Source organism: Plasmodium vinckei (assembly GCF_900681995.1).
Source record: "Plasmodium vinckei vinckei genome assembly, chromosome: PVVCY_14".
NCBI lineage: Eukaryota > Apicomplexa > Aconoidasida > Haemosporida > Plasmodiidae > Plasmodium > Plasmodium vinckei.
In genome coordinates, this window is record NC_051306.1 from 2187232 (window position 1) to 2211425 (window position 24194).

At 21.8% G+C, this 24194-nt stretch overlaps 8 protein-coding genes across 8 annotated transcripts; 5 read left to right on the forward strand and 3 right to left on the reverse strand.

Moving 5' to 3' along the window:
• Positions 1–238: 238 nt before the first annotated feature.
• Positions 239–2239, reverse strand: PVVCY_1406010 (zinc finger protein, putative; the record flags this gene model as incomplete). Its single annotated transcript, XM_008624433.1, has 9 exons — positions 239–262; positions 390–442; positions 575–702; positions 796–968; positions 1063–1139; positions 1236–1305; positions 1420–1658; positions 1846–1973; positions 2130–2239. The coding sequence occupies 9 exons, from the start codon at positions 2237–2239 to the stop codon at positions 239–241; spliced, it is 1002 nt and encodes a 333-aa protein (XP_008622655.1).
• Positions 2240–3673: 1434 nt separating this feature from the next.
• PVVCY_1406020 (conserved Plasmodium protein, unknown function) lies at positions 3674–6645 on the forward strand (the record flags this gene model as incomplete). The annotated part of the gene is made up of 6 exons (XM_008624432.2): positions 3674–5748; positions 5869–5921; positions 6001–6074; positions 6229–6262; positions 6361–6418; positions 6579–6645. 6 exons carry the CDS (start codon positions 3674–3676, stop codon positions 6643–6645), a joined length of 2361 nt encoding a protein of 786 aa, XP_008622654.2.
• Positions 6640–7872, reverse strand: PVVCY_1406030 (conserved Plasmodium protein, unknown function; the record flags this gene model as incomplete). Its single annotated transcript, XM_008624431.1, has 1 exon — positions 6640–7872. The coding sequence occupies one exon, from the start codon at positions 7870–7872 to the stop codon at positions 6640–6642; it is 1233 nt and encodes a 410-aa protein (XP_008622653.1).
• A 2039-nt stretch (positions 7873–9911) lies between these two features.
• On the forward strand, positions 9912–12866 carry PVVCY_1406040 (kinesin-13, putative; the record flags this gene model as incomplete). The annotated part of the gene is made up of 1 exon (XM_008624430.2): positions 9912–12866. One exon carries the CDS (start codon positions 9912–9914, stop codon positions 12864–12866), a length of 2955 nt encoding a protein of 984 aa, XP_008622652.2.
• Positions 12867–13364: 498 nt separating this feature from the next.
• On the reverse strand, positions 13365–17186 carry PVVCY_1406050 (conserved Plasmodium protein, unknown function; the record flags this gene model as incomplete). The annotated part of the gene is made up of 1 exon (XM_008624429.1): positions 13365–17186. One exon carries the CDS (start codon positions 17184–17186, stop codon positions 13365–13367), a length of 3822 nt encoding a protein of 1273 aa, XP_008622651.1.
• A 502-nt stretch (positions 17187–17688) lies between these two features.
• On the forward strand, positions 17689–18440 carry PVVCY_1406060 (NEDD8-conjugating enzyme UBC12, putative; the record flags this gene model as incomplete). The annotated part of the gene is made up of 4 exons (XM_037634914.1): positions 17689–17743; positions 17854–18041; positions 18131–18247; positions 18333–18440. The coding sequence occupies 4 exons, from the start codon at positions 17689–17691 to the stop codon at positions 18438–18440; spliced, it is 468 nt and encodes a 155-aa protein (XP_037490952.1).
• A 664-nt stretch (positions 18441–19104) lies between these two features.
• On the forward strand, positions 19105–20112 carry PVVCY_1406070 (mitochondrial ribosomal protein L3 precursor, putative; the record flags this gene model as incomplete). Its single annotated transcript, XM_008624427.1, has 1 exon — positions 19105–20112. The coding sequence occupies one exon, from the start codon at positions 19105–19107 to the stop codon at positions 20110–20112; it is 1008 nt and encodes a 335-aa protein (XP_008622649.1).
• Positions 20113–21115: 1003 nt separating this feature from the next.
• PVVCY_1406080 (conserved Plasmodium protein, unknown function) lies at positions 21116–24034 on the forward strand (the record flags this gene model as incomplete). Its single annotated transcript, XM_008624426.1, has 11 exons — positions 21116–21164; positions 21443–21489; positions 21737–21817; positions 21910–22008; positions 22094–22142; positions 22252–22310; positions 22477–22510; positions 22609–22685; positions 22772–22825; positions 22932–23000; positions 23147–24034. The coding sequence occupies 11 exons, from the start codon at positions 21116–21118 to the stop codon at positions 24032–24034; spliced, it is 1506 nt and encodes a 501-aa protein (XP_008622648.1).
• Between the last annotated feature and the right edge of the window lie 160 nt (positions 24035–24194).

Consider the following 24194-nt stretch of genomic DNA (forward strand, 5'->3'; position numbering starts at 1 on the left):
ACATTAATTTAAAAAAATAATAGTAAAACATAAATATATTAAAAAAATGATATAATAAAATTCATATATATAATTTTAATAAGATTCTTTAAAAATGTTTTTAATTAAATTAAAATATGACAATTTCATATATATATATTATGTTGTCCATCAAATTATCCATAAACTATATTTTTAATCACATTATTTTTATGCCAATTTTAAGAGACTTTATATATTTTTTCAAAATTTCTTTTAATTAATCTAATTCATCCAAATCGTCCTATTAAAAAAAGATATTCAAACATTTATGGAATGTTAGTAATGTACTTTGTATGCCAATCTTTTTATATAGGCAAAACAATTATAAAACATGGTGTGTATCATATTTTTTAAGTATTTATATTTACCAGGTCATCAATAAAAAGTTCGGTATTAATTGGAACATCGTCTTCTCTTTTATCTAATAGTGGGGTGGGAAAAGTACAATTTTAAATGTGCCAGATATGCATGTATATATATATATAGAGAGAGAGAGGGCGTAACAATGTGTAGATATAAATAAGGAATGGGGTGGGTTGCATATATTTCTTACCATTTTCATTGATATCGCCATTGATGCCATTTTTTTTCTCTGGCGAATCTTCTTTATTATCATCGTCGTCATAAAATAGGTCTTCATACTCATTGGTATTTGCAGCATTGTCATCATCAATAAATAATCTGAAATAATAAAACAGGAAATAATTATTAGTATATATAAAAAAAGGAATGTGCATACACATATATGTAATATTTATTTAAAGATGTGATTACGTTGGATCGTAGGTAAATAATTCCTTTCCTGATAATGTTGTAGTTTTTCCTTTCTTCTCCGTTTTGTCTTTTTGATCATCTTTTTTAATATTTTTCTTTTCTTTTCTTTCTAATAACCATTTTTTGAATGACTCAAGTGTGACTGGTGTTCCGTTATTTATGTATTGCGTTCGCTGAAAATTTTAAAAGCGTATTTACATTTATATATATTTCTTTTTTTTCTTTTTTTTCTTTTTTTTGGATTTTTTAAATAGTATTATAACTAACCTCCTCCTCAATAATATCTTCCAATGGTGTTTCATCCTTTTCATTACTAGTGGGTTCCGATTTTTTTAATACATACCCTACAACAAATGTAGTAAATGCATGTAATCATGATGTACTTTAATAATAAATAAAAATTAAATAAATCAATAACATTTTTTTTATTTAATTTTTACCTTGTGGTAGGCAATGTTTATATTTACAGTTATCTCCTCCATTTGGACATACCCAAAACCATCCATATTGCTAAAAAAGGAAATAAAATTATATGAACAATATTATTATTCATATTTTACTATTTTTTTATCACTGTTATATAGACATGTTAATTCTTAATGAGTGTGCCAATTTTAATTATACCTTATTTTCAACTGCAGATAAAAAATATTTACAAATAATATCTGTTTTGTTTACATTTTTATGTCGAATGTTTATAACTTCTGTTAATTTATTTATATCCCATTGGTCTATTGTATCATTTTCTTTATCATTTTTGCTATCTCGAACATCTGTATATATATCGATTTTTTGTGACTCTTTGGATTTTTTTGGATCATAAGCAGCAGAATTTTCATTTATTTTTTTAACTTTTTCGGTTTCTGCAAAATGAATAGAAAATAGTAAAAATTATAAAAGCTCAGTAAAACGATGTGATAATAAAGTGGTATGATAATAAAATGAACAACTTGTAGGACAACAAAAAGGTGAAAAAAATGAAGTTAAAGGAGAATCTCGCCCTATTATACATTTTGACATACACACAAATATATGTTTATTTATACATACTTTGATATATCGAGTTTAATAATAATTTTTGTTGATTTAATTTTTCTTTTTCCTTTTCCTCTTTCCTTCTAGCTTCTTCTGGTTTTTTTTTCGTTTGAAAAACTTGCTGTTGAACTCCCTTTATGTACCTATAGAAGAAGCCAACATATGTTAAAAATTTTAAGATACGAATGTATGTAATATCTATATACCCTTTAGACATAATACTTGAAGAAGCAAACACTTCTGCACATATGCATGTTCATGTATTTTTTTAAAAATGAATAGATAGCATTTTTGATTACCTTTGGACACTTTTACTTTTATTTTTGTTCTTAAGTCCAAATGTTTTATCCTCAACAATTTTTTGTTTTTCTTTTTCGATTTTTTTGGTATTTTCCTTTTTAGGGGGCATTTTTTAATACTTAAAAAAATAAGAAATTATATAGGTTATATATTTATTTTTTATATATATGTGCATATGCACATACGGTTATATGTGATATGGTACATACAATAGTTCCACAACAAAAAACCGTATATTATATATAACTTTTAATCTGTTGCTTAGTTTTTCCCCCCTTTCTTAAATATGTTCTTCATAATATATTTGTTCTATATCTGCTTGAACAATTTGTGGGGAAGCAAATGGGTTTACGGCTTCTTTGAATTTATTTCATACAATAATGAAAAAAAAAAATTACAATATTATAATTTTATTAAATTAATAAATTTTAAAGAAAAAATGAATTTTTAATATTCTACAAAATTAAGAAATGTATAATAATAACGAACAAAGAGAAATGAAATAATATATATGCACAAATAATAGCAAAAAAAAATCACAATAATAAAATAACGTCAATGGACACAATAATGGAAATAAAAATAATTTATGAAATAAGGTTTATTCTTTAAATCAATTTCTCCTTAATATATAAAGCCAAAAAATAGAAAATAAAAAATTTACCATTTGAAAAAGTATAATCAATGTAAGGAGAAAAATTATAGCATCTATAAATTTTTTTTATTTATATTGCTATATATATATACATATGTAATAATAATGTATACATGTATGATTGCCTATATTTAGGGGTCCCATAATATCGGAGTAAGATTTTTTTTTTTTTGCCGTACATAAAAAAATTGTTACATTTGGAAAAGAAAGGTAGAGAGTGTAAACCTTGAAAATATTATTTATTTTTTTTTATTATTTCAATTGGTTATCTTAATATTCTTTTCACTTTTATATTGTCGGAAAATAAAATCGTATAATACTCGTATAATTTACTATGCTGTGTTTGAATATCTATTATAATTAACACACGACAATATCTATATATAATATAATAGGATAAAGAAAAAAAAGCTATATATTTTTAATATTCTATACAATATATATAGTTATTTATAAAAAGGTATGGAGAATATTTTCAATCTGGAAATCGAAAAGTAAATTCACAGATACATATTTATGCATATATTTGACGTATAAAATTGGATTTTTTTTATGAGACTTTCTTTCTACTTCATAACATGTAAAAAGAATGAGATAATTTTTCTACAAAAAAAAACCATAACATGATTTTAAAATAATAATAGTTTATCTAACGTGTAATTATATAATAATTTATGACAAGTATGATAAATATTTACATTATTTTGTCCTTATAAAAATGAAGGAATAAATAAAATGTATATTCGTTCATGTAATACGTATAAATGTATTGGAAAGTATGAGTGAATATATACTCACAACCATACATATAATTGTCAAAAGAAAAGAAGCTAACCATTCCTATGCTTTTGAAAATAAAGGAATTACATTTTTAATACCAGACAAAATATGAGCACCTTTTATCAACCATTATATAATAGGGCTACAAAATTTAAATGGGATTTATATATTTATAGAAATGTTCATATTTGTGACAACTTGAGGTATGAAGCATTTTTTTTAAAGGGATGGAAGAATTTACATGTAAGAAACATACATAATGTTGTTTGTGGTAGGAAAAAAAAAAATATATACATAAATGTAAAGGCTTATCAAAATAGTCATATTCCTAAGAATACAATATCACGTAATAACATCAATATCAATGAAGATGAAGAAAAAAAAAAAATAATACTTGCAAACAAAAATGTGAATGGAAATACGCTTCTTAAATATATAGAAAATGATAAAAGATTATTACTATATGGGTTGTGTAAAATTTTTCAAAAAAAAAAAAACGAACAAATAAAATGTAGCAACCTTTTTAATAATTTACAACAAAATATTATGGAAGCAATAATTGGAAAAGAAAGTAAATTGTCTTTTCCTGAAAAATTAGTTTATTTAAGTTGTGTAAATAATAAAGAATATGCTGAAAAAATAAATTTAATAAAAGATAATAACCATAAATATATAAAATGTATAAATGATAAAAATTTATACAACTATTTTTGTACAATATTAAAACAAAAAAAAAATAATAACTTATCGAATGAAGAAATTATAGAAGATATACAATCATTTTTAAGAAAAAAAATAAATAATAATATTTTAAATAGTATATCAAATTATCTTTTTAATTTATCCTATTTAAACAGTAAGACTATAATAGAAACAAATAGTTTATATTACTTTTCTTTATATATTTTAAAATATATAAAAAATAAAATAAAAAAAAGAATGTCTATAATTCAATTAGCTAGCTACACTGAATTATTAACATCCATAATGTGTACTAATAAATTAAAAATGAAAAAAGAAAAAATGGATTTATCATATCAACCAAATATAGAATCTTTCAACACATTAATGATGTTAAATAAAAATGAATATTCATTTGAAACTTCTAATTTTTCAAAAACATGTCGTAATTATATAGACACAACTGAAACTTGTGATATAACAACTTCTTCATATAATTTAACGAAAACATATTTATTATATATTGATAAAGATTTTATTCATTATTTTAATGCATACAATTTTGTTCGGGAACAAGAATATGATAAAAAACAAAACGAAAATAGCCAAATTAACAATTATAAAACAAAAGAATGTGTAGAAAAAATAGACTCATTAAATTGTCAAGAAAATGAAATCGAAGAAAATAATCAATGCGATAAAAAACAGTTACAAGATATGAGTTTCGAAATAAAATACATGATATATATTATGAACCATATGATAATATGTGCATTAAAAAAATGCTTACACAATTTTAAGAAAGGAATAAAAAATAAAAATTTCAAAGATTATATTCAAAATATTTTATATGTACTAACTAATTATATGTTTAATTCTTTACAATATAACATTTTTTGTATATCTCTTTTTCAAGCATTTGAAGATGTTTTATTACAATCTTATAATAATTTTATAGACAATATTAAAAACGAGAATCGTTATATAAGTCGGAATAAAAATAAAGATTTAGATAAAATGGCTGGAAACTGTTTTGATTTAGTGCCTATAACAACCAAAGTTTATTTGATACATTTATATTCTCTAAATTATAATATAAATAATATGAATAAATGTGAAAATTCAATTATATTTAAAAATTTTTTAAATGAATTATTTATTGATGATTGTAAGTCATTAAGGAAACGAGAAAAAGTATTATTATATATAAGTATTTCAAAAATATTTTTTTTATCTAAAAAAAAATATATAGAAAAATTAAACAACATATTATCTAATGAACTAATAAATTTTACTTATAGAGATTTATATATCATAGTATATGCCTTGAGTTGTTCTAAATATAATGATCCACCTTTTATTGAAACATTGCTAAGAAATATTTATAAATTAAAACATAAATATTCAAATAACAAGCTACTAACAATTATTTCAATTTTCCACTCATTTAATGTGAATACCTCTATTTTTAATATGTTGCTCTCTTATTACAACCGAAACGAGTAATAACTAGCTTACAATTTTTATAATGCACTTTTTGTTTGATGCCTACATGTGTGTATGTGACTATTGCTGTTTTTATTATTTATCCCATTTCAACGATATTTTCTTTTTATTTTTAGGTCTGTTTCTCATAAAGAAGAGGAAGTAGCTTCTGAGGATAATTCTACAAAATGTAAAACTCATTTTTTTTTATGCACATACTTAATTACAATACGCACATTGTCATAATTAATTCATTTTTTTATAAATAGGTATACGAAAACTAGAAGAAGATTTGGAGAATAAGGAACGAATTTTAATGGAATTATCAGCTCATATTAAACAGGTAAAAAATTATATTTACTTTGTTTGAAATTCTTGATATTTAAAAAAAATTAAATATAAATATGTATAAACTACGCATTGTTTGTATGTTTATTATTTTAAATTGTCTGAATTATAATGGTAATAATTGTATATTTTTTTTTTCTCATTTTTAGGACAATAATGATAATTTTACCTTTACAGAGTCAGGTAATTTTATTTTAAATTAAACTTTTCATAATGCATCCCTAATTTTGTTAACCACTCTTAAGGCATGATATATTTTTTTTGCATTTCTTACTTTTTAGATATGCTTGAATTTAATTCGAGTAACAATATGAAAGCAAATGGAGAATCGGATAAAGAGTATATAAAGAAAAATATGTATATAATAAAATATGTTTTATCTATTTCTTCAAACTGTGAATTATTCAAATGTGTGTAGACACACTTCCATGTTTACATAATTGTTATGCCATAAAATGTTAGTAATATTTTTTTTTGTAAAATTGCTTGTCTTATATAGGATCCAAGGAGAGTATGCTAAGTTACATTCCCATTCAAAAAAAAAAAGAAAATACAAGTCCTCATAATAAAAATTTATAAATATTTTTTTCATTTATTATATAATCTAATATAATATCAGTTGGTTCATTAAAATCAACGTCATATAAAAATATTTCAAATGATACACTAACTTTTACATGATCTGTTATTTTGTTTTTTTTAATAAGTATATTTTGAATATTTTTTTCAGTTTCATTATTTTTGTTTTCTTTTAAATTGTTTGTCTCACTTTCTTTGTATGAGTTTGTTGCATTAGTTATTTGGTTTATGGATTGATTTTTTTTTTCATCATTGATTTTTGCTTTTTTATATAGACTTATAAATGTCCTATCATAATATCCTTTTCCACTACCAATTCTACATCCATATTTATTATAAGCAATTAAAGGAATAAAAAAAATAGTTTTATTTTCTTGAAATTGTAAATCAAATATTTTATCTGTTATTATATTTAAAGAATTCAAATTAAATTTTATAGAGTTTTGTTCCATATATTTATTTTTATATATATAAAGATATGGGACAAAAATATTAAAATTATGTTTTATTATTATATTATTTTCAAAACAAAATGGGAAAAAAATTAATTTATTTTCTTTTGTTGTTATAGGTATATATAAATAAAAATAAAAATAATCATATAATATGTCTATAATAAATAATATATCAATTTCTTTTTTTGTAGGTAAATATATACATATATTAAAATTGGTTTTGTCATAATCCCTTTTGAAATTTTCACTATTTTTATTACTAAAAGTGTATGTATAAAATTCTAAATTTTCATCAAATTTATTTATATTATATTTTTTTAATGATTTTATAACATCATCCTTCATCATCTTCTTATAATTATATGTATATTTATACATTTTGTTGAAATTAAAATGATTTTGACAATTTTCTTGATAACTATTATCGATTTTGTTATTTACATTATTCTCATTTATAGGTCTTTTATTGACACCCATTGAGGATAGGAATAAATACAATTGTCTTATCAAATTTGTATATAAATAATCTTTATATCCAAATATGTTTTTTTCATTTTGTATGTCTTGTTGATAATTTTCGGTTTTATTTTGTTCATAATTATTGAAACTTTGATTTCTTTCTTCATTTGTCAAGTTTTTAAGAAATATCTCTCGAACCTTTTTTGCATTATTTCGCACATTTTGTTTGACCTCTTGATTATTATATTTACATTCATAATTTTTTAAATTAATAAGGACAATGTTATTTTGATTATTCATTAAGCTAGTTCGTATTTTGTTAATATAATATCTAAGAATATGTGAGGGGTTACACAAACAAATATGCTTATATCTGTCTATGCAAAATTAGAGAAAAATAAAACTGAGCATAATTATAGATCCATAAATAGGAGAAAAATAAAAGCCTGTATTTTTAAATATAATAATATTGCACACAGACATGTGTGTTCATATATATACTGCACCAGTTATTCTTTTTTTGATTTAAAAAAAGCAATAAAAAAAACAAAATTTCGTTTTATTCATGCTGTATGCAAACTTCTCTAATAATTTATAAAATAATATTTTTATCCATCCCGTGAAAGTGATGGCATATTAAAATATGGACATTATTCCACGACAAAAGTGATATCTCTATATGTGCTTTTTTTTACACTGTCTATGTTGACAATACTTTTGAAACAAAAAACATTTTTTCTATACACAAGAAAATAAAACATTAACAAAATTGAAATAATTTTTTATAAACTTGTTTTTTTTTACTTTTCTTTTATTGAAATACAAAAGTGATACATATAAGAGAATGTGTAATTTTGTGTGACCCCTTAAAAAAAATAAAAATTTTCGCGAAAGAAATACGCTAATTTATAAGAGCATTTTAAGAATATTTGATTATGCTTATTAATTTTTTAATTTTATTTTTCACTTTTAAATAAACTATTAAATCGTGATTAAAGAAAATATAGGCATTAAATTATATATTTAAGAATTCGTAATTCGTGTTAAAAAGGATTAAAAGTGTATAACGAATTTTCCATTTTTATTATTATCCTTTTTATGTGCGCTAGTTTTAATAATGTAACAAGAAGAAAAAAGAGAAAAAAATAAAAAAAAAAAAAAAGTGTGAAAAGCAAAAATAAGAATAAAAAAAATGAAAACAGAAACCAACCATATGTTTTAGCCTTTAAAGAAATAAAACAAAATTTTATGAGAACATTTGTTATTTGTAAAGTGATATTTTGCCATTTTATTTTTATTTTATTTTATTTTTATTATTTTTTATAAATTATTTAATTTTAAATAAGGCAAGCATAATAATCCCATTAACATAAATTTCAATTTATATATATATAAAGTGTAAATGTGTGTAATATTTGCGTAACTTATAATTTTTTGCATAATACTCTTTCATAATATTTTTATAAAATAAATATGTTTGCATATGCTTATATAAAATTTCATATATTTGATAAAATTTACATAAATTTTCGTTAAATTATTATGATATCATTATTATATATAGTTTGTATAATGTTTAAGTAACTTTTTAAATATGTACGTACATAAATGTGAAAATACTAAGTACATACACATAAATATGTATACATATAAACATATGCATGTAAGTAATATATTATATGCATGCATAGTATAGCAAACAAGAGGAAAGAGAATGAGCGTTTAAAATAATTAGCAGCTAAAGTTGTAGCTAGTATTCATTTTTTTAAACGAAAATAATCGTTATAATAACAGGGTTTAAAAAATAGGAAAAGAAAGGACACACAAAAAAAAACAGAAAGCGCGAAGATTAGTGCAACATATTATATAATTTCTTTCTTTTATTTATTTTTTTTATGTAAATTTTGAAGCTTGTGTGTGAATATTTTTAAAGGTACATAAATTTGTAAAGTATATATTCCCTTCGAGTTTCAGCAAAATAAAACGAAGAGAAAATCACAAACATTTATCAAAATAAAGTTTTAAATATAAATGCTTCAACCTTATTGGGGCAAATGCATCATAAAAAGTAATTTCTTTTTTATTTTTTCGCTTCTTTTATTATTATAATAATCCTACATAGCATGCTTAAGAAGACAATGCATCAGAAAAGACAGTCCATTTCTAAGAATAAAGTAACAAAAAAAAAATGTTAATTTATATATTGTATAGTTTTGCTTGTAAAATGTCTATTTTTAATTTGCATATAATAATGTTTTTTATTTTTTTTCGAAAATTTACACACATTTTTCACTATTATTTTTTTTCAAATACAGAATGAGATATACCCGCAGAAAAGCATGAATGTAGGTCAAAAATCCAAGAGCAAACCGAAAGGCTCTAATGGTAAAATAAAAGTGGTAGTACGGAAAAGACCTATAAATGAAAATGAGAAAAGAAAAAAAGATAGTGATATAGTATCAGTAAAAGATAATAATACAATATGTATTGATGAACCTAGATATAAAGTCGATATGACAAAATATATTGAAAGACATGAGTTTGTAGTAGATAAAGTATTTGATGAAACAGTTGATAATTTAACTGTATATCAGTATAGTATAAAACCATTAATAATTGATTTATTTGAAAGTAATTGTGTATGCTCTTGTTTTGCCTATGGGCAAACAGGTAGTGGTAAAACTTACACAATGTTAGGGTCACAACCATATGGCCAAAGTAATTGCCCTGGTATTTTCCAATATGCTTCAGAAGATATATTTAATTTATTAAATGCATATAATAATGATAATAGCAAAGGTATATTTATTTCATTTTATGAAATATATTGTGGTAAATTATATGATTTATTACAAAAAAGAAAAATGGTAGCAGCTTTAGAAAATGGTAAAAAAGAAGTTGTAGTAAAAGATTTAAAAATATTAAGAGTTATAAATAAAGAAGAATTAATACAAAAAATGATAGAAGGTGTTATGTTAAGAAAAATTGGAGTAAATTCACAAAATGATGAATCATCAAGATCTCATGCTATATTAAATATAGATTTAAAAGATATAAATAAAAATGTATCTTTAGGCAAAATTGCATTTATAGATTTAGCAGGTAGTGAAAGAGGAGCTGATACAATTGCTCAAAATAAACAAACACAAACAGATGGAGCAAATATTAATAGATCATTATTAGCATTAAAAGAATGTATTCGAGCTATGGATTCAGATAAAAATCATATACCTTTTAGAGATTCAGAATTAACGAAAGTATTAAAAGATATATTTGTTGGAAAATCGAAAAGTATTATGATTGCTAATATATCACCAACTATTAGTTCTTGTGAGCAAACATTAAATACTTTAAGATATTCATCTCGAGTTAAAAACTTTAGAACAAGGCCTATGCCTAATGATGGTGATGATACACCAAATGACCCCAATAGCTCAATTCATACCATGTCTTATTACAAAAGTTCAGAGCTTAACTATTCTAGCACTGAAAATTTTACCATGAAATCAAATAGTTTAATGTCTAGCAAGCCTGAATCAAAATCCATCGAACTTAGGGATAAAAATAATGAAAAAAGTAATAAAAAGATGCAAAAAAATGTTTGTGATAAAAATGTAAAACATAGTAACAAAAATCGTGTAAATACAATAAAAAAAAATAATACCATTCCTCGTAAAAATTATACTTTTTCAGATACATCGGATTTTTCATCACTTGATGACATGAATTATAGCCTTAATAATTCTGAAAAGACCTTACTTACAAATAGTAAAAGTGTAAATCAATCAAAAATAAAAAGTAGAAATAGTTGTGATACTATTAATAGCAAAGCGAAGAAAAATGATATGCACGTTTTACGACATAGTGTAGGAAGTATACTTACAAATTGTTCTAATGAAAAAAGTATATCTAAAGAAAATGAATTTTCAAAAAGTGGAATTAATCAATCTAAAAATATCCTATTCAATGGTAATACAGTAAATAAAATGAGTAGCATAAGTAGTATTGGAAACCCAAATATGATGGGATATGAAATAAACAGAATAGGTAGTACAAACAGGACAGACAACCCTCTTAATAATAATGATTCTTTAATGCATGGAAATGTTAATATAAATAAAAAGGTAAAAGAAGCTTCAAGAGATAGTGATAATATGTTTTTTGATGCTGTTTCTCATCCAGCTGATAATAAAATTAACATATATAGTAGCAATAAAAATTATAAATTAGGATATAGTAATAGTAACAGTATTATTAATGACAATATTAATGATAGTTCAATATCTATTGGAATAAAAAAGAGATTTATAAAGGGAACAAACCTTTTAACTACTGATGGTTCTGATAATAATTCGGTTGTTTTTCAAAACGATGAATTAAATGCTGGATCCTCGTCTTTTAGCAATTGGGAAAATACAAATAATAATAATAATAATAATAATAGCATGGTCGATTTCAATATAAGAAATATCAGTTTGGCAGAGATAAATATGGATGGAATAAAATCGAGCTCAAATAATAATTTAAATATTTGTAATAGTGCAGACAATATGGAAACTATTCAAAATAACCAATTTAATAATAATGCAATAAGGAGTTTAGAATTGAGTAAAAACTCAAACTATCAAGTAATCGATGAAACAAATACAGACAATAATTTATTAGATGATGAATATTTAAAACACTTTCAAAAAAGTGGTAGTAATAATATTCTTGGCAACTGTATTAGTTCATTAAATATTGCTGATCTTTATGAAGATACACAAAATATACTTAACAATGTCTTACTGTCAAAATATAAAGCAAATAGAGATGATGTAATAAAAAAATATATTAATGAAGATATTAGTAATATGAATTTAGAGCAATTAGACAAATATGTTCAATTCATATATGAAAAAAAAAAAGCTATTTTAAATAAGCTACTTTTTTTATTTAAAAAAAATGTAGATATACAAACAAATAATGAAATTAGCGATTTGAAAAAGGATCTCGTTATGTGCCATATATGCAGTAATAATCCAGATGATCAATTTCACTTTTATGCATATAGTAGATTAGAAAAAGATATTATTAATTTAATAATGTTAAGGCAATTATGGTGCGAATCAGAAAACCTAAGACAATTACATCAATATTTGATGACTGAATATCAAACTAAATCAGCTAATTCGATCTTATTCAATCTTCAACCTTCTAATGCAAATAAAAAATTTTTGGAAAGCCCCAAAAGCATTGGCGTAGATATCAACACGAACAAAACTTTAAATATTAAAAACAAAGTAACAAAGTAGTGGCAAAAGCTGCGAAATTACAGTAATATTTTTGAAGTGATATCAACAGACAGTTTTGGAGTGACTGCGTGCACACATCGAGTATTATAAAAATTTGTTTTACTCGAAACATTTTTTTTTATTCTTTTATTAATGTGTCTACCCTTTTATTTTTTCACTACTCATTTCGCTGTATAGCCTTACGTTATCCTTTAAGTTTTTTTTTGTTAAATATATCTTAAACTATTTTATTGCACTATTGCGATAATTATATTCCTTTTTAAAAAAGAAATACTATATAAAGATTATTTAAAAATGTTTAGAAATAATAAAAATAGAATATTCCAAACGCCATAGTTTTCACTATGCTAAAAATATGGATAAAATAAAATAATGAATATTTAGCTAGATAGCTAGCTAATTATATAGCTATTTTTTGACGAATAAAGGTCAAACAAAAAAATAAAAAACGAATAAAAAAAGAAAGAAAAATACAAACAACTAGCAGACATAAGCATGTTATGTAATAACTATGTCAACATAATATGGGTAATGTGGAAGTTCTTTTACGACTTTTCGTTTAATGTTTAACGAAACAATTATGTTATATATTTCATTATGTAGATTGGATGTTGTATTTATGGGGGTTTGTAAGAAAGGGAATGCTCCAATAAAATGAAGATCAAAATAATTTTTCATATCTAGCATGTTTATATATTCATTACTTTTATAAACATATTTATAGTTCAAAAGTTTAAGCATATCAATGGAATAATTATTAACGTTCATAATTTTTAAAATCAAATTCTCGTTTTTATTAACATCATTTGTATTATTATGTATGTCATAGGGTGGTGTATTGCTTATATAGCAATTTAGATTATTTCCTAATTTATTAAAAGGTTTTATTCCTTGATATTTTTTTATTAATTTTTTATATAATAAGTTATTGTCCAAAATATTGTTGTACTTAATAAAAGAGGGTGTGCATATTTTTTTATTTCGACCCCTATGCTTGCTAAAAAATTTATTTCTTTTGTAACGAAATTTATGAAGTATATTGTTATTATGACAATTTAAGGACTTTTTCATATTTTTAAAAGCTGTCACATAATTGTACATTTTACTAATAGAATAAATAAAATAAGTTAAATCCTTTGAGTTTTTAATTTTATTTTCCAATAATTTGCATTCTATTTCTTCAGTGTAATTTTTTAAAAGATCAAAAGTGGATGGTAATTTGGAACGTGTGTGTGTTTTTTTTTTCTGAACACAATATATATAATTATGAACATGCAATATTAAATAGGATATTAATTTTAGCTGTGTCTTATTTTCAACTGTTAAGTTGTTTATGTCAAATATATTTATTTGTTGAAAGAAATAATTTATGTGATTTTCTTTTAAAAATCTATCAATTAAATTATAATAACAAATATAAAAAGTAATATTTATTAAAGATTGTATAGATTTAATATTTTTATAATTTTCAAAAATTATATTACTAAATCGTTCATCAAAGTAGTCTAATTTTAGTAAAGCAATTATTATGTTACTTAAAATTTGATCTTCTATAATATTATTATTTTTTTTTTTTTCTAAATTTATTTCATAATACATTTTATTTAATAAATATTTAATTAATTCTTCATCCCGTATTTTAAAAGAAGAATAAGAATGTAAAATATTTACTATATGAATAAACTCTAGTGGGAATATATTTTTTTTAATTAAAAATCCTACATTTGAAAATATGTCAAATCGTAATATCTTTAAATTTTGTATTGCTCCTAATGTATTACTCACAATTTGTGAAAAACCATTGTAATTATTAATAAGTCTACAAATATAATCATGGCTTATTTTATATATTTGCAATTCTTCTTTTATTTTTTTTAAATATAAATTAATAAAATCGGAGAGATATATAGTCAAAATATAATTAGAAATAAACAAATGATTTATATTTGCTCTGTCATTGTTATATACAAAATGTGTGTTATTGATATAGTCATTTAATTTATTTATATAAGGTAAACTATAATCTATATATTTGTTATTATTTATAAGTTTGTTCACGAAATTGTATAATAAAATTTTATTAAAATATTTACTATACTCATTTATGTTATAATTGCTAATAATATGTTTAAGAATTTTATAATTTGAATTCAATATATTAACGATATATTTTATGTTTTTCTCTACATTATTAATATTATATGGAGGTGGATAGTTAGGCCCATTTTTTTTACTAGCTATTTCGGTTATATCTCCCTGTCTTAAATTTGGATCAAAACTTTGGTCAGAGCCAAAAATTAAAAAATCCCTAGCAGTTTCTACTTTTTTGTTTATTTTTAGAATATCAATCAATATAGAATAATTCAAGCTTATGCTCTCTACATTTTCATTAAAAATTTTATCTTTATTTTTTATATCGATCATGTTGTTGTCGTTTTGTAAATTCAAACAAATAGTATCAAAAAGAGACACTTTTGTGTTATCTATTTTTTCTTGAATAAAATGTTTAAAAAATTTAGTATTGATAAATAATTTTATTATTAATATAAAACCAGTTTCAAATAGTGTAGTAAAACATTTTATTATTTTTTTATATTCATTGTTAGTATAATTAAATTTAACAAAAAATTTTGAAACATTATTTAAAAACAGTGCATATTCTTGTATATTGAGAGGTATATCTTCATTTTGCTTTCTTAAATTGAAAATAAATTTATTAGTACTATCTTTTTGAGGTTCTTTTATTTTTTCAAAACCCTCATTAACACCAATTGTGTTGTAGTCATTCACTATTAGTCTAGGACCTCGATCAATTGAAAAGTCAAGTAATATATTTTTAAGAAAAGACAATGTTTGATTATTATTTTTAAAATTTAATTTTAACAAGGAAGAATATAATCCTATAAAATCTAACGTTGTAAGTGATTTATAGGAATGATTATTTTTAAAATAATTTTTTTGTAAATATTCATAAAATGTGGTATATATAAATTCTTTAATAAATGTTATATTTTCTCGATTATGTCCAATATTATCACTATTTAAATATATACAATAATTTGTTAGAGAATGAAAAAAAAGGATTATTGATTTTGTAGAAGGTTTTATTTTGTTAATATATTGCTCTACAATTTCTTTGTTGGTTTCATTTTGACTTCTTTTAATATTTTCTATTTTTTGTAAAATATTTTTAAATCTTTTAATTAATATTAATAAAAATAAATGATTATAATAATTTAATTTAATGTGTGTGTAAAAAATAAAAGTAATGTCTACTACATTCATATTATTTAATACATGTTCACATAGTCTGTCCAAAAAAAATAAAAACTCATTCTTCTGTTTTATTTCTTCTTTGAAATGTATATAAAATTTATACAAAGATAATAACATATTTTTATTCAATAGTTTATTATTAAACATATACAAATAATTTATCTGAGTATTTATATTATTCTCTAGTTCATTTAAATACACATGTTTTATATATTTATTATTAGCATTGCTATAAATAATGATATTATATTTTTCTGGTTTTCCGTTGTATAATTTTTCAAGTATATCATTCAATTTGTGATTTTCAAAAATGTTGAAACCCCTTTTAATATTACTACTATTATCACTTTGTTTTATTTCATGTTTTAAAGAATATTCATAATCAGGAAAATCGGTGAGTGTCTGGCTAGTTTGAAAAATATATTTATCTTCATTCAGGTAGCCATTTTTGGCATTGTTAAGACATTTTTTATTTAGACTATTATCATTATTTATATTTGAACTTGTAGTATTATGATGGTCATCTTTTATTTTTCCCTGATAAGAATTTAATACATTATTACAATTTTCTACACTACTATTAATTATTTCTTTTGAATAATTAGGGCTATACCCAAAAAGGTACATAAAATATCGGTTAAGATTTTTATCATTTTTTATAAACTTTTTTAATATAAGTAAATAGTTTAATTTGGTTAATATTTGAATGTGTATACTATTTATGGGTGCTACTTGATTAATAAAATGATCAACACATTCGTTCTTAAACTCTATAAACAAAAATAAATAGTTTATATCTGATTTATGAATATTTTTAAATGTACTTATTCTTGTTTTTTGTAAAAGTTCTTTGTCTTTATAAAGCTTAAAATTATCACTACAAAAAAAATCAACCTTTAATATGCTATTATCATATTCCCATATCTTAAAGTTATTTATATTTTTATAATTTATTTTTGTTGTTATATATTTTTTCCAAATGTTTATTTTTCTGTCATTTTGATAAAACATGGATAGTAGAAATTCATTTTTCCATTTTTTCATATTCTTTTTACAAATAATTTGTCAACATTATTATAAATAATAAAATGTTTTAACAGTATCCTAAATTGGAAAATTAATAAAATACAAGTAAAATAATAAATACAAGCATTTTATGTAAATATAAAATATTCATACATATTTGTGCTCATATAGGTATTTTATTTATATATTTTTGAGAATTTTTTTTTTCCATATTGTAATGTTGTGTAATATATATTGTAATTTTTTTTAGTGGATGATTGAAATACTGTCAATCCTTTTCTTCATTTTTGGTGATTAACTATTATCATAAATTAGCAGTTTTAACGTTTTTTTTTTCAAATAAAAGTAATTATATAAAAAGTTTTAAAAAAATATATATTTATACTTTCAGACTAAAAGTGTAAACCTATTTACATATGCTATCTATATGTATATGTCATGAAAAAATACCACCACCATATTTTTAATAAATCTTTATTTTATTATTATTTTTTTTAAAAAATATTATTTTCAATGTAGAATGAGTAATGAAGGTGAAAAGAAGTTAAAACCATTTGAGCTCATACTTCAAAAAGGTATACTTAATAAGTGCCCATAAAAAGTTGTTGTATATATGGATAATTTATTTTTTTTTACTTTTTTTTATGAAATATTCAATTTTTTACTTACTTTTTTACTTTAAAAGAGTTATTGGATTTAGACGAAATTAAAGGTGTTGAATTATTTCAAGTTAACCATGAAGACTTGAAAGAAATTGGAGTATCCATAACATCACAAGATGGATTTTTTAGAAATAAAACTGTTAAGTTTATCATAAAATTTAAGGACACATATCCTATTACACCACCAAAAATTTTATGCCTCACCAAGGTTGTTAAAATAAAAAATTTGCACACACAAAAATGTAATAATTATTAGCTAGTCAGGTTTTGGCTATTTTTTTTTTTTTTTTTTTTGTTCAGATTTTTCATCCCAATATTGATGAAAATGGGAATGTATGCTTAAATGTTTTAAAACTCGATTGGAACCCAATCATAAATTTGCAAATGTTGATATTAGGATTAGTTCTTTTATTAAATGTATTATCTCATAAAATTTGTGTATAAAAATTGTTATCATTATAATGTATTTTTAGCATATTTTTTTAATTTGTTTACCTTTTAGGAGCCCTCAACTAATGACCCCTTTAATGTAGACGCTGCCAATGTTTTAAAAAATGATAAACAAAAATTTATCGAAATAAACAATGCCTTATTTTGTGAAACAAATTAATATATATTTTTTTGTATTTCTTATCAATGTGTCCAAAAATGTATACATATATATGCACACATACTATTATATAAATATATTATTATCGTATGACTGACTAAATTTTATAATACATTTTTTTTATCGTATATATAAACATATTTTTTAAAATTAATTATCATATCCGTTTATACACTTTCGGTATTCTTTCATTCTCGTAACTTTTTACAAATTTGTGCAACATCAAAACATGTTTAGGAATTGTAAATATTCTTAAATTTTTTGTGAGAAAATATAAAGTATCATTTTAAATTATAAAACTATTTTCATAATTATAAATAAAAAAATTAATAATATGATCAGTGGTTATTTACAAAAATAGGAAGTATGTGGAATGGGAAACAATATCTACATGTGAAATTGGTATATTTTTTGAAAATAAAAAAATAGTGATAATATAGTAAAACAAATTTTTACTACCCATTACACAATGCAATAATAATTATATAATTGTAAAACTTTTTTTTTACATTTTTCTCAAATAACATATTTATAGATATGTGAAAAATGGGGAGGTGTTAGCTTATTTTTTTAATCCCTCATGTTATTATTTCATTTTTTTTTTTATTTCAAACAAAATTTTTTTTTGTGAAAACGAATAAAAAGTTTTGGTTAATTTGACAGAATGAATAATATTTTAATTAAAAATAGGAAAAATCCTATTTTTTTTAGTATTTTAAAAATAAGAGAAAAAAGAACATTTTATGCTTCGAAATGGATAAGAAGATTGCAAATATTAAATGAGAAATATAATTATAAGATTGAAAAAGAAGAAGAAATTGAATATGAAGAAAAAAAAAATGATGATAAAATCGAAAAAATATATCCTTTATGGAATAGTAGAAGAACTGGTTTGTTAGGATATAAAGTTGGGTGTATGAGTATTTGGGATATATGGGGGGTTAAACATGCAGTTACTGTTGTGAAAATTGATAATTGTTATGTTTTAAATCAAAAAAATATAACTAAAAATGGTTATGAGGCATTAGAAGTTGGTATTGGTAATATGAATGTTATAAAACAAAGTAAAAATAATATAGGAAATTATATTAAAAGACGGCTTGGATTTATTCATAAAATAAGAGAATTTAAATGTACTAGTGATTGTTTTTTACCTGTACAACATAAATTTTCTGCTAGACATTTTTCACCTGGACAAAACTTATTTATTAGTTCGAGTATAAAAAATAAAGGGTTTTGTGGGGCTATGCAAAAATGGAACTTTAGTGGAAAAAATCAATCCCATGGAACAGAAAGTAAAGCACATCGAAGTTTAGGTAGTGTATCAATGGGAAAAACAATTAATATCGTTTTTAGAAATAAAAAAATGAATACACATATAGGAGAAAAGAGTTTAGTAAAATGTAGTAACAACAAACTATTCCGAATTAATAGTCTTAAAAATTTATTATTTATTAAAGGAACTATTGGAGGTTACAAAAATAAAGTTATTAAAATATCGGATGCAAAAGGAAGAGCATTTAATAAATTTAAAAATAAAATATATTTATATTATCCAACTTTTATTTATAAAAAAAATAAAAAATATAAAAATGTTATAGATATGCCACATAGTGTTGAAGATCCATTTCTCTACAATGAAATACCGTTGTATGAGCCTGAAAATAAGTAGGCACACTAAACTGGTTTCTTCCTTTTACCTTATTTTGTTACTCAATTTTATTATTATACAATATTATATTTTATTTTTTACCATTTGAATTGCTTATATGTTATCCTCACAAATACAACCCGTAAGGATGGCAAAAACTTTTCCGCTGTTTGGGGTTATGTTTTTCACTAAATGTGTTGCATTATTATTTTTTTTTTTAATTTTTTTGTAAATTTTTAACACAATTTTTGATCTTTTAAAATATATATTTTTTTAATTTTATTATCTTAACATATTATTATTCACAAAAAAAATGGCAACTTCAAGTTGCTTAAAATACGGCCAACTTTAATATACACATATATAACATAATAAGGCCTATTTTAAGGTGTATATATTCTCATTTATACGAATAAAAAAGTTGAAAATATGCATATAATTTTACATAAATATATATATTGGTGTGATAAAATTTTCATTAGCTTGGAACATAAATAAGAAAAATAGAAATACACATGGTATATCATATATTTGAGTATAAAACATAAATAGTAAGAAATGATGATATATAAAATATTCATAATAAGTCTTTAAATAAATTAGGATTAAAAACCAGGATAGTTTTATATATACATAATTTTAAAAATTTTTTTTAATGCTATATTATTGTTATATTTTTTTCCATCGTTTCCTTTTTATATTTATTTGGAAATTTAAAAATGCAATTTTTTTTTCACATATTTTTAAAATACAATTAAAATTTGTATTACCATAATATGAATAGTTTTTTAAATATATATAACACAAAATTGTAGTAAATTTATGATTTAAAACTTATTTTAAATATATATATATTTTTAATTATCTAAAATTAATTATATGACGGCTGTATAGGTTTACACTCTCTTACTTGATTTGTTTACCTTATACAAATAACCTAAAAGCAGAATAAAAAACTAATGCTAAAACTCATGTAATTTACAAGACTCAATTTTACTTTTTCATAAATATTATTACAAATCTCATGAAAGAAAATCAATCGAAAGATTTAGAATTTAATAATGAAATCAAAAGTAAGTAAATTTATGTAATACATTTCTATTAGAAACATGAACTAACCAAAAAAAAGAGAAAAATATATTCCCTAAACAAAATAGAGAAATATATCATATAAAAGTGATATTTATGTTGTTACTATAAATATTGTCATCATATATGAGTGTAGATAAACTATGCAGGCAGTTAAATCTGTTAATTGTATATATGCATTTAACAAGCTGCAAATATTTGAAGATTTTAAACATTAACATTTAAATATATCAAAATCTTTTTAATATTTTTTTTTGAATAGGCAGTAAAAGGCAAAAAGGGAGCAAACATGATAGCAACAATGATGAAGTAAATTATTACATATATTTTATTAAATATAGAATGTCTGATTTATATACATAAGAAATGCTTAATGAGTTTTACAATTCATTATTACATCTTCAGTATGTATATAAGTTTGTATAGATGAAAACATGTCTGCACACATTCATGAGGCCCTTATATATTTTTTATTGCTATGGCTTTATCCTATTTTCCCATTTTTACAATTTATATATATTTATATTATATTAATTTATTTTGTCTCTTTTGACAGGCCCATAATTACACTGAGGAGCTGCAAAAATATAAGCAGAGTTTTTATATAATCAAAAAAACCATAAATCTTTTAAAAAATGTAAATTAAAGAAAAAAAACGAGTAAAAAAATGCACATATTGCTTTTAGTTATGGCCCTATATAATATTCATTTTTTTTCTTTTTTAATCAGTATTATAATAACAACGTTAATAAGACTGAAAATTTACGAGCACGTGAAAAAAAACAACTTTTTTATTTGAAAAAAAGATCTATAATATTGGAGGATAAGGTTTGTTTTATAAAAATATGAGAATATAAAAACAAAATAAATACCTTAATATTTACAATATGTTAATTCCTTTTTTTTTATTTAGTGTACCTTTTACTCTGAGCATGTTGATGAATTAAACAAAATATATATAGGTAAGATTAAAATTGTTAATTTGCTATCATATTTACACATTATATTGTGCATGTTTTATCTATATTTTTTCATATACACATTTTTTTTCAATTCTTTTATTTTTAATAGATCAAATAAATAATAAAAATACGAAGATACAAAATCTACAATATGAATTAGAACAAATGGTAAAAAAAATTTGTTAATACAACTTACGGTTTTAATTATAAAAATTTTAATTTCATTTTTTTTTATGAACGTTCAGAATTTTATTTACTCATATGTGATTAATGTATGATCAAATAGCTATATAGCTAAATAATTATTTTATTTTTCCTTTTTTTTTTTTTTTAGAATAAGGATGAAGTTGAAAATGAAGCGAATAACAGTAAGCTTAAACTTGTTTGGAATTATTATTTAACATGCTATATATATGTTAAGATAATTATTATTTTATTTTTTATATAATTTTTTTTACCTTTGAAGATATTTTAAAATTAAGAGAAGACCAAATTGAAAGATTATCTCAGCAACTTGACTCAATAAATAGCTTATATCATAAGGTTATAAAATTATATTTAGTAAATTATGCATGCTTATATATACACACATATGTGATATAATTTATTTACATTGTTTTATATTGCAGCAAGTTGATGCTAACAAAAAACTTCTGTCTGAAATTGAGGACCTCAACAAAAATGTAAGTATACAAGATTGTATATGCATATATAATTTGATTAGACATTGTATAAGCATATATTTGAGGATACCTATTAATAATTACTAAATTGTTTAACTCTTTTTAGATCCACTACCTTAATAACAAAATTCTGGAAGAAAAAAATAATCGAAACACTTTAAGGAAAAGATTTAAAGTAAGTTTTGTAATGATATATAATGCGTCTAACTTGGTTGAAAAAACTATACAAATATTCATAATATCATATGTATATACATGACAAACTAAATATAAGACATACACAATATACCATTACCCTTTTTATTTATCTCACCTTTGCAGTACTACAAGAAATATAATAAAAACAAAAAGGGATTCAAACTAAATCCAGATTTATTTAATGAAGAAGAATATAAAAAAGAACAAACAGACAAAAACGAGGATATATGTTTTTCGATTTTGTGTTTTCTTAAAACAGAATTAGATTTGATTGATGATAAAAAAAAGAAAAATGTTAAAGAAAAAGAAGAGTCGAAAAAAAATAATTTTTTTAAAAAAGTAGTTGATTCAAATTATAAAAGAAAAAAAAAAGAAAGTATTTTTGAAACAATATATAAAAAGCAATTCTTTTCTCTTTATGAAAATCGATTTATTGAAGATAATTTAAAATTTGAAAAAAAAAACTTTTTTTCTATGTTTTTAAAACGTGCAAAAAAAAGTGATCAAAGTAATGGAGATACTAATATAAATGATAATAAACAAAATGATGATATTCAAACAAGTAAAAATAATATTATTAATAAAAATAAAAGAAATTCAAATGGTAAAGGAGGAAATGTAAAAACATCTAATAATGTTTCAGAAGGTACTGAAAATAATAATAGTAAATGGAATTACTTAACACTTAATAATATATATTTTTATAACACCACTAATGATAATAATGATGATAAAAATAAAGAAAATCAAAAAAAAAATGGAAATAAAAATAAATCAAAAACTTCAAATAAACTTTATAAAAAGGATTCTTTATATGATAAACAAGAAAATGGTGAAACTGATAATTCCAAATCTGGTAGTCACAGTAAATATAGTAACCGAATGAATAATAAAAGAAACACTATTGATATAAATAATTTGGATAGTAAGAAGGACAATGATAGTATAGAAGAAGTTAAACTTGAGAAAAAAACCAATGAGCTTGATGAAATATACTCTGATAATTTTTAATAAAAAATATATTTCAAATGTGCATAATAAGTTTTATTATGCTTATACAGGCTATTTTAAGCTTGTTTCAATATAACTCATCCGAATATGTTACATCAATTTTAGACAGGCACATGATGAAGATACAAAAAAAAGTGTCTTTTCCTTCTGATTGGGAATG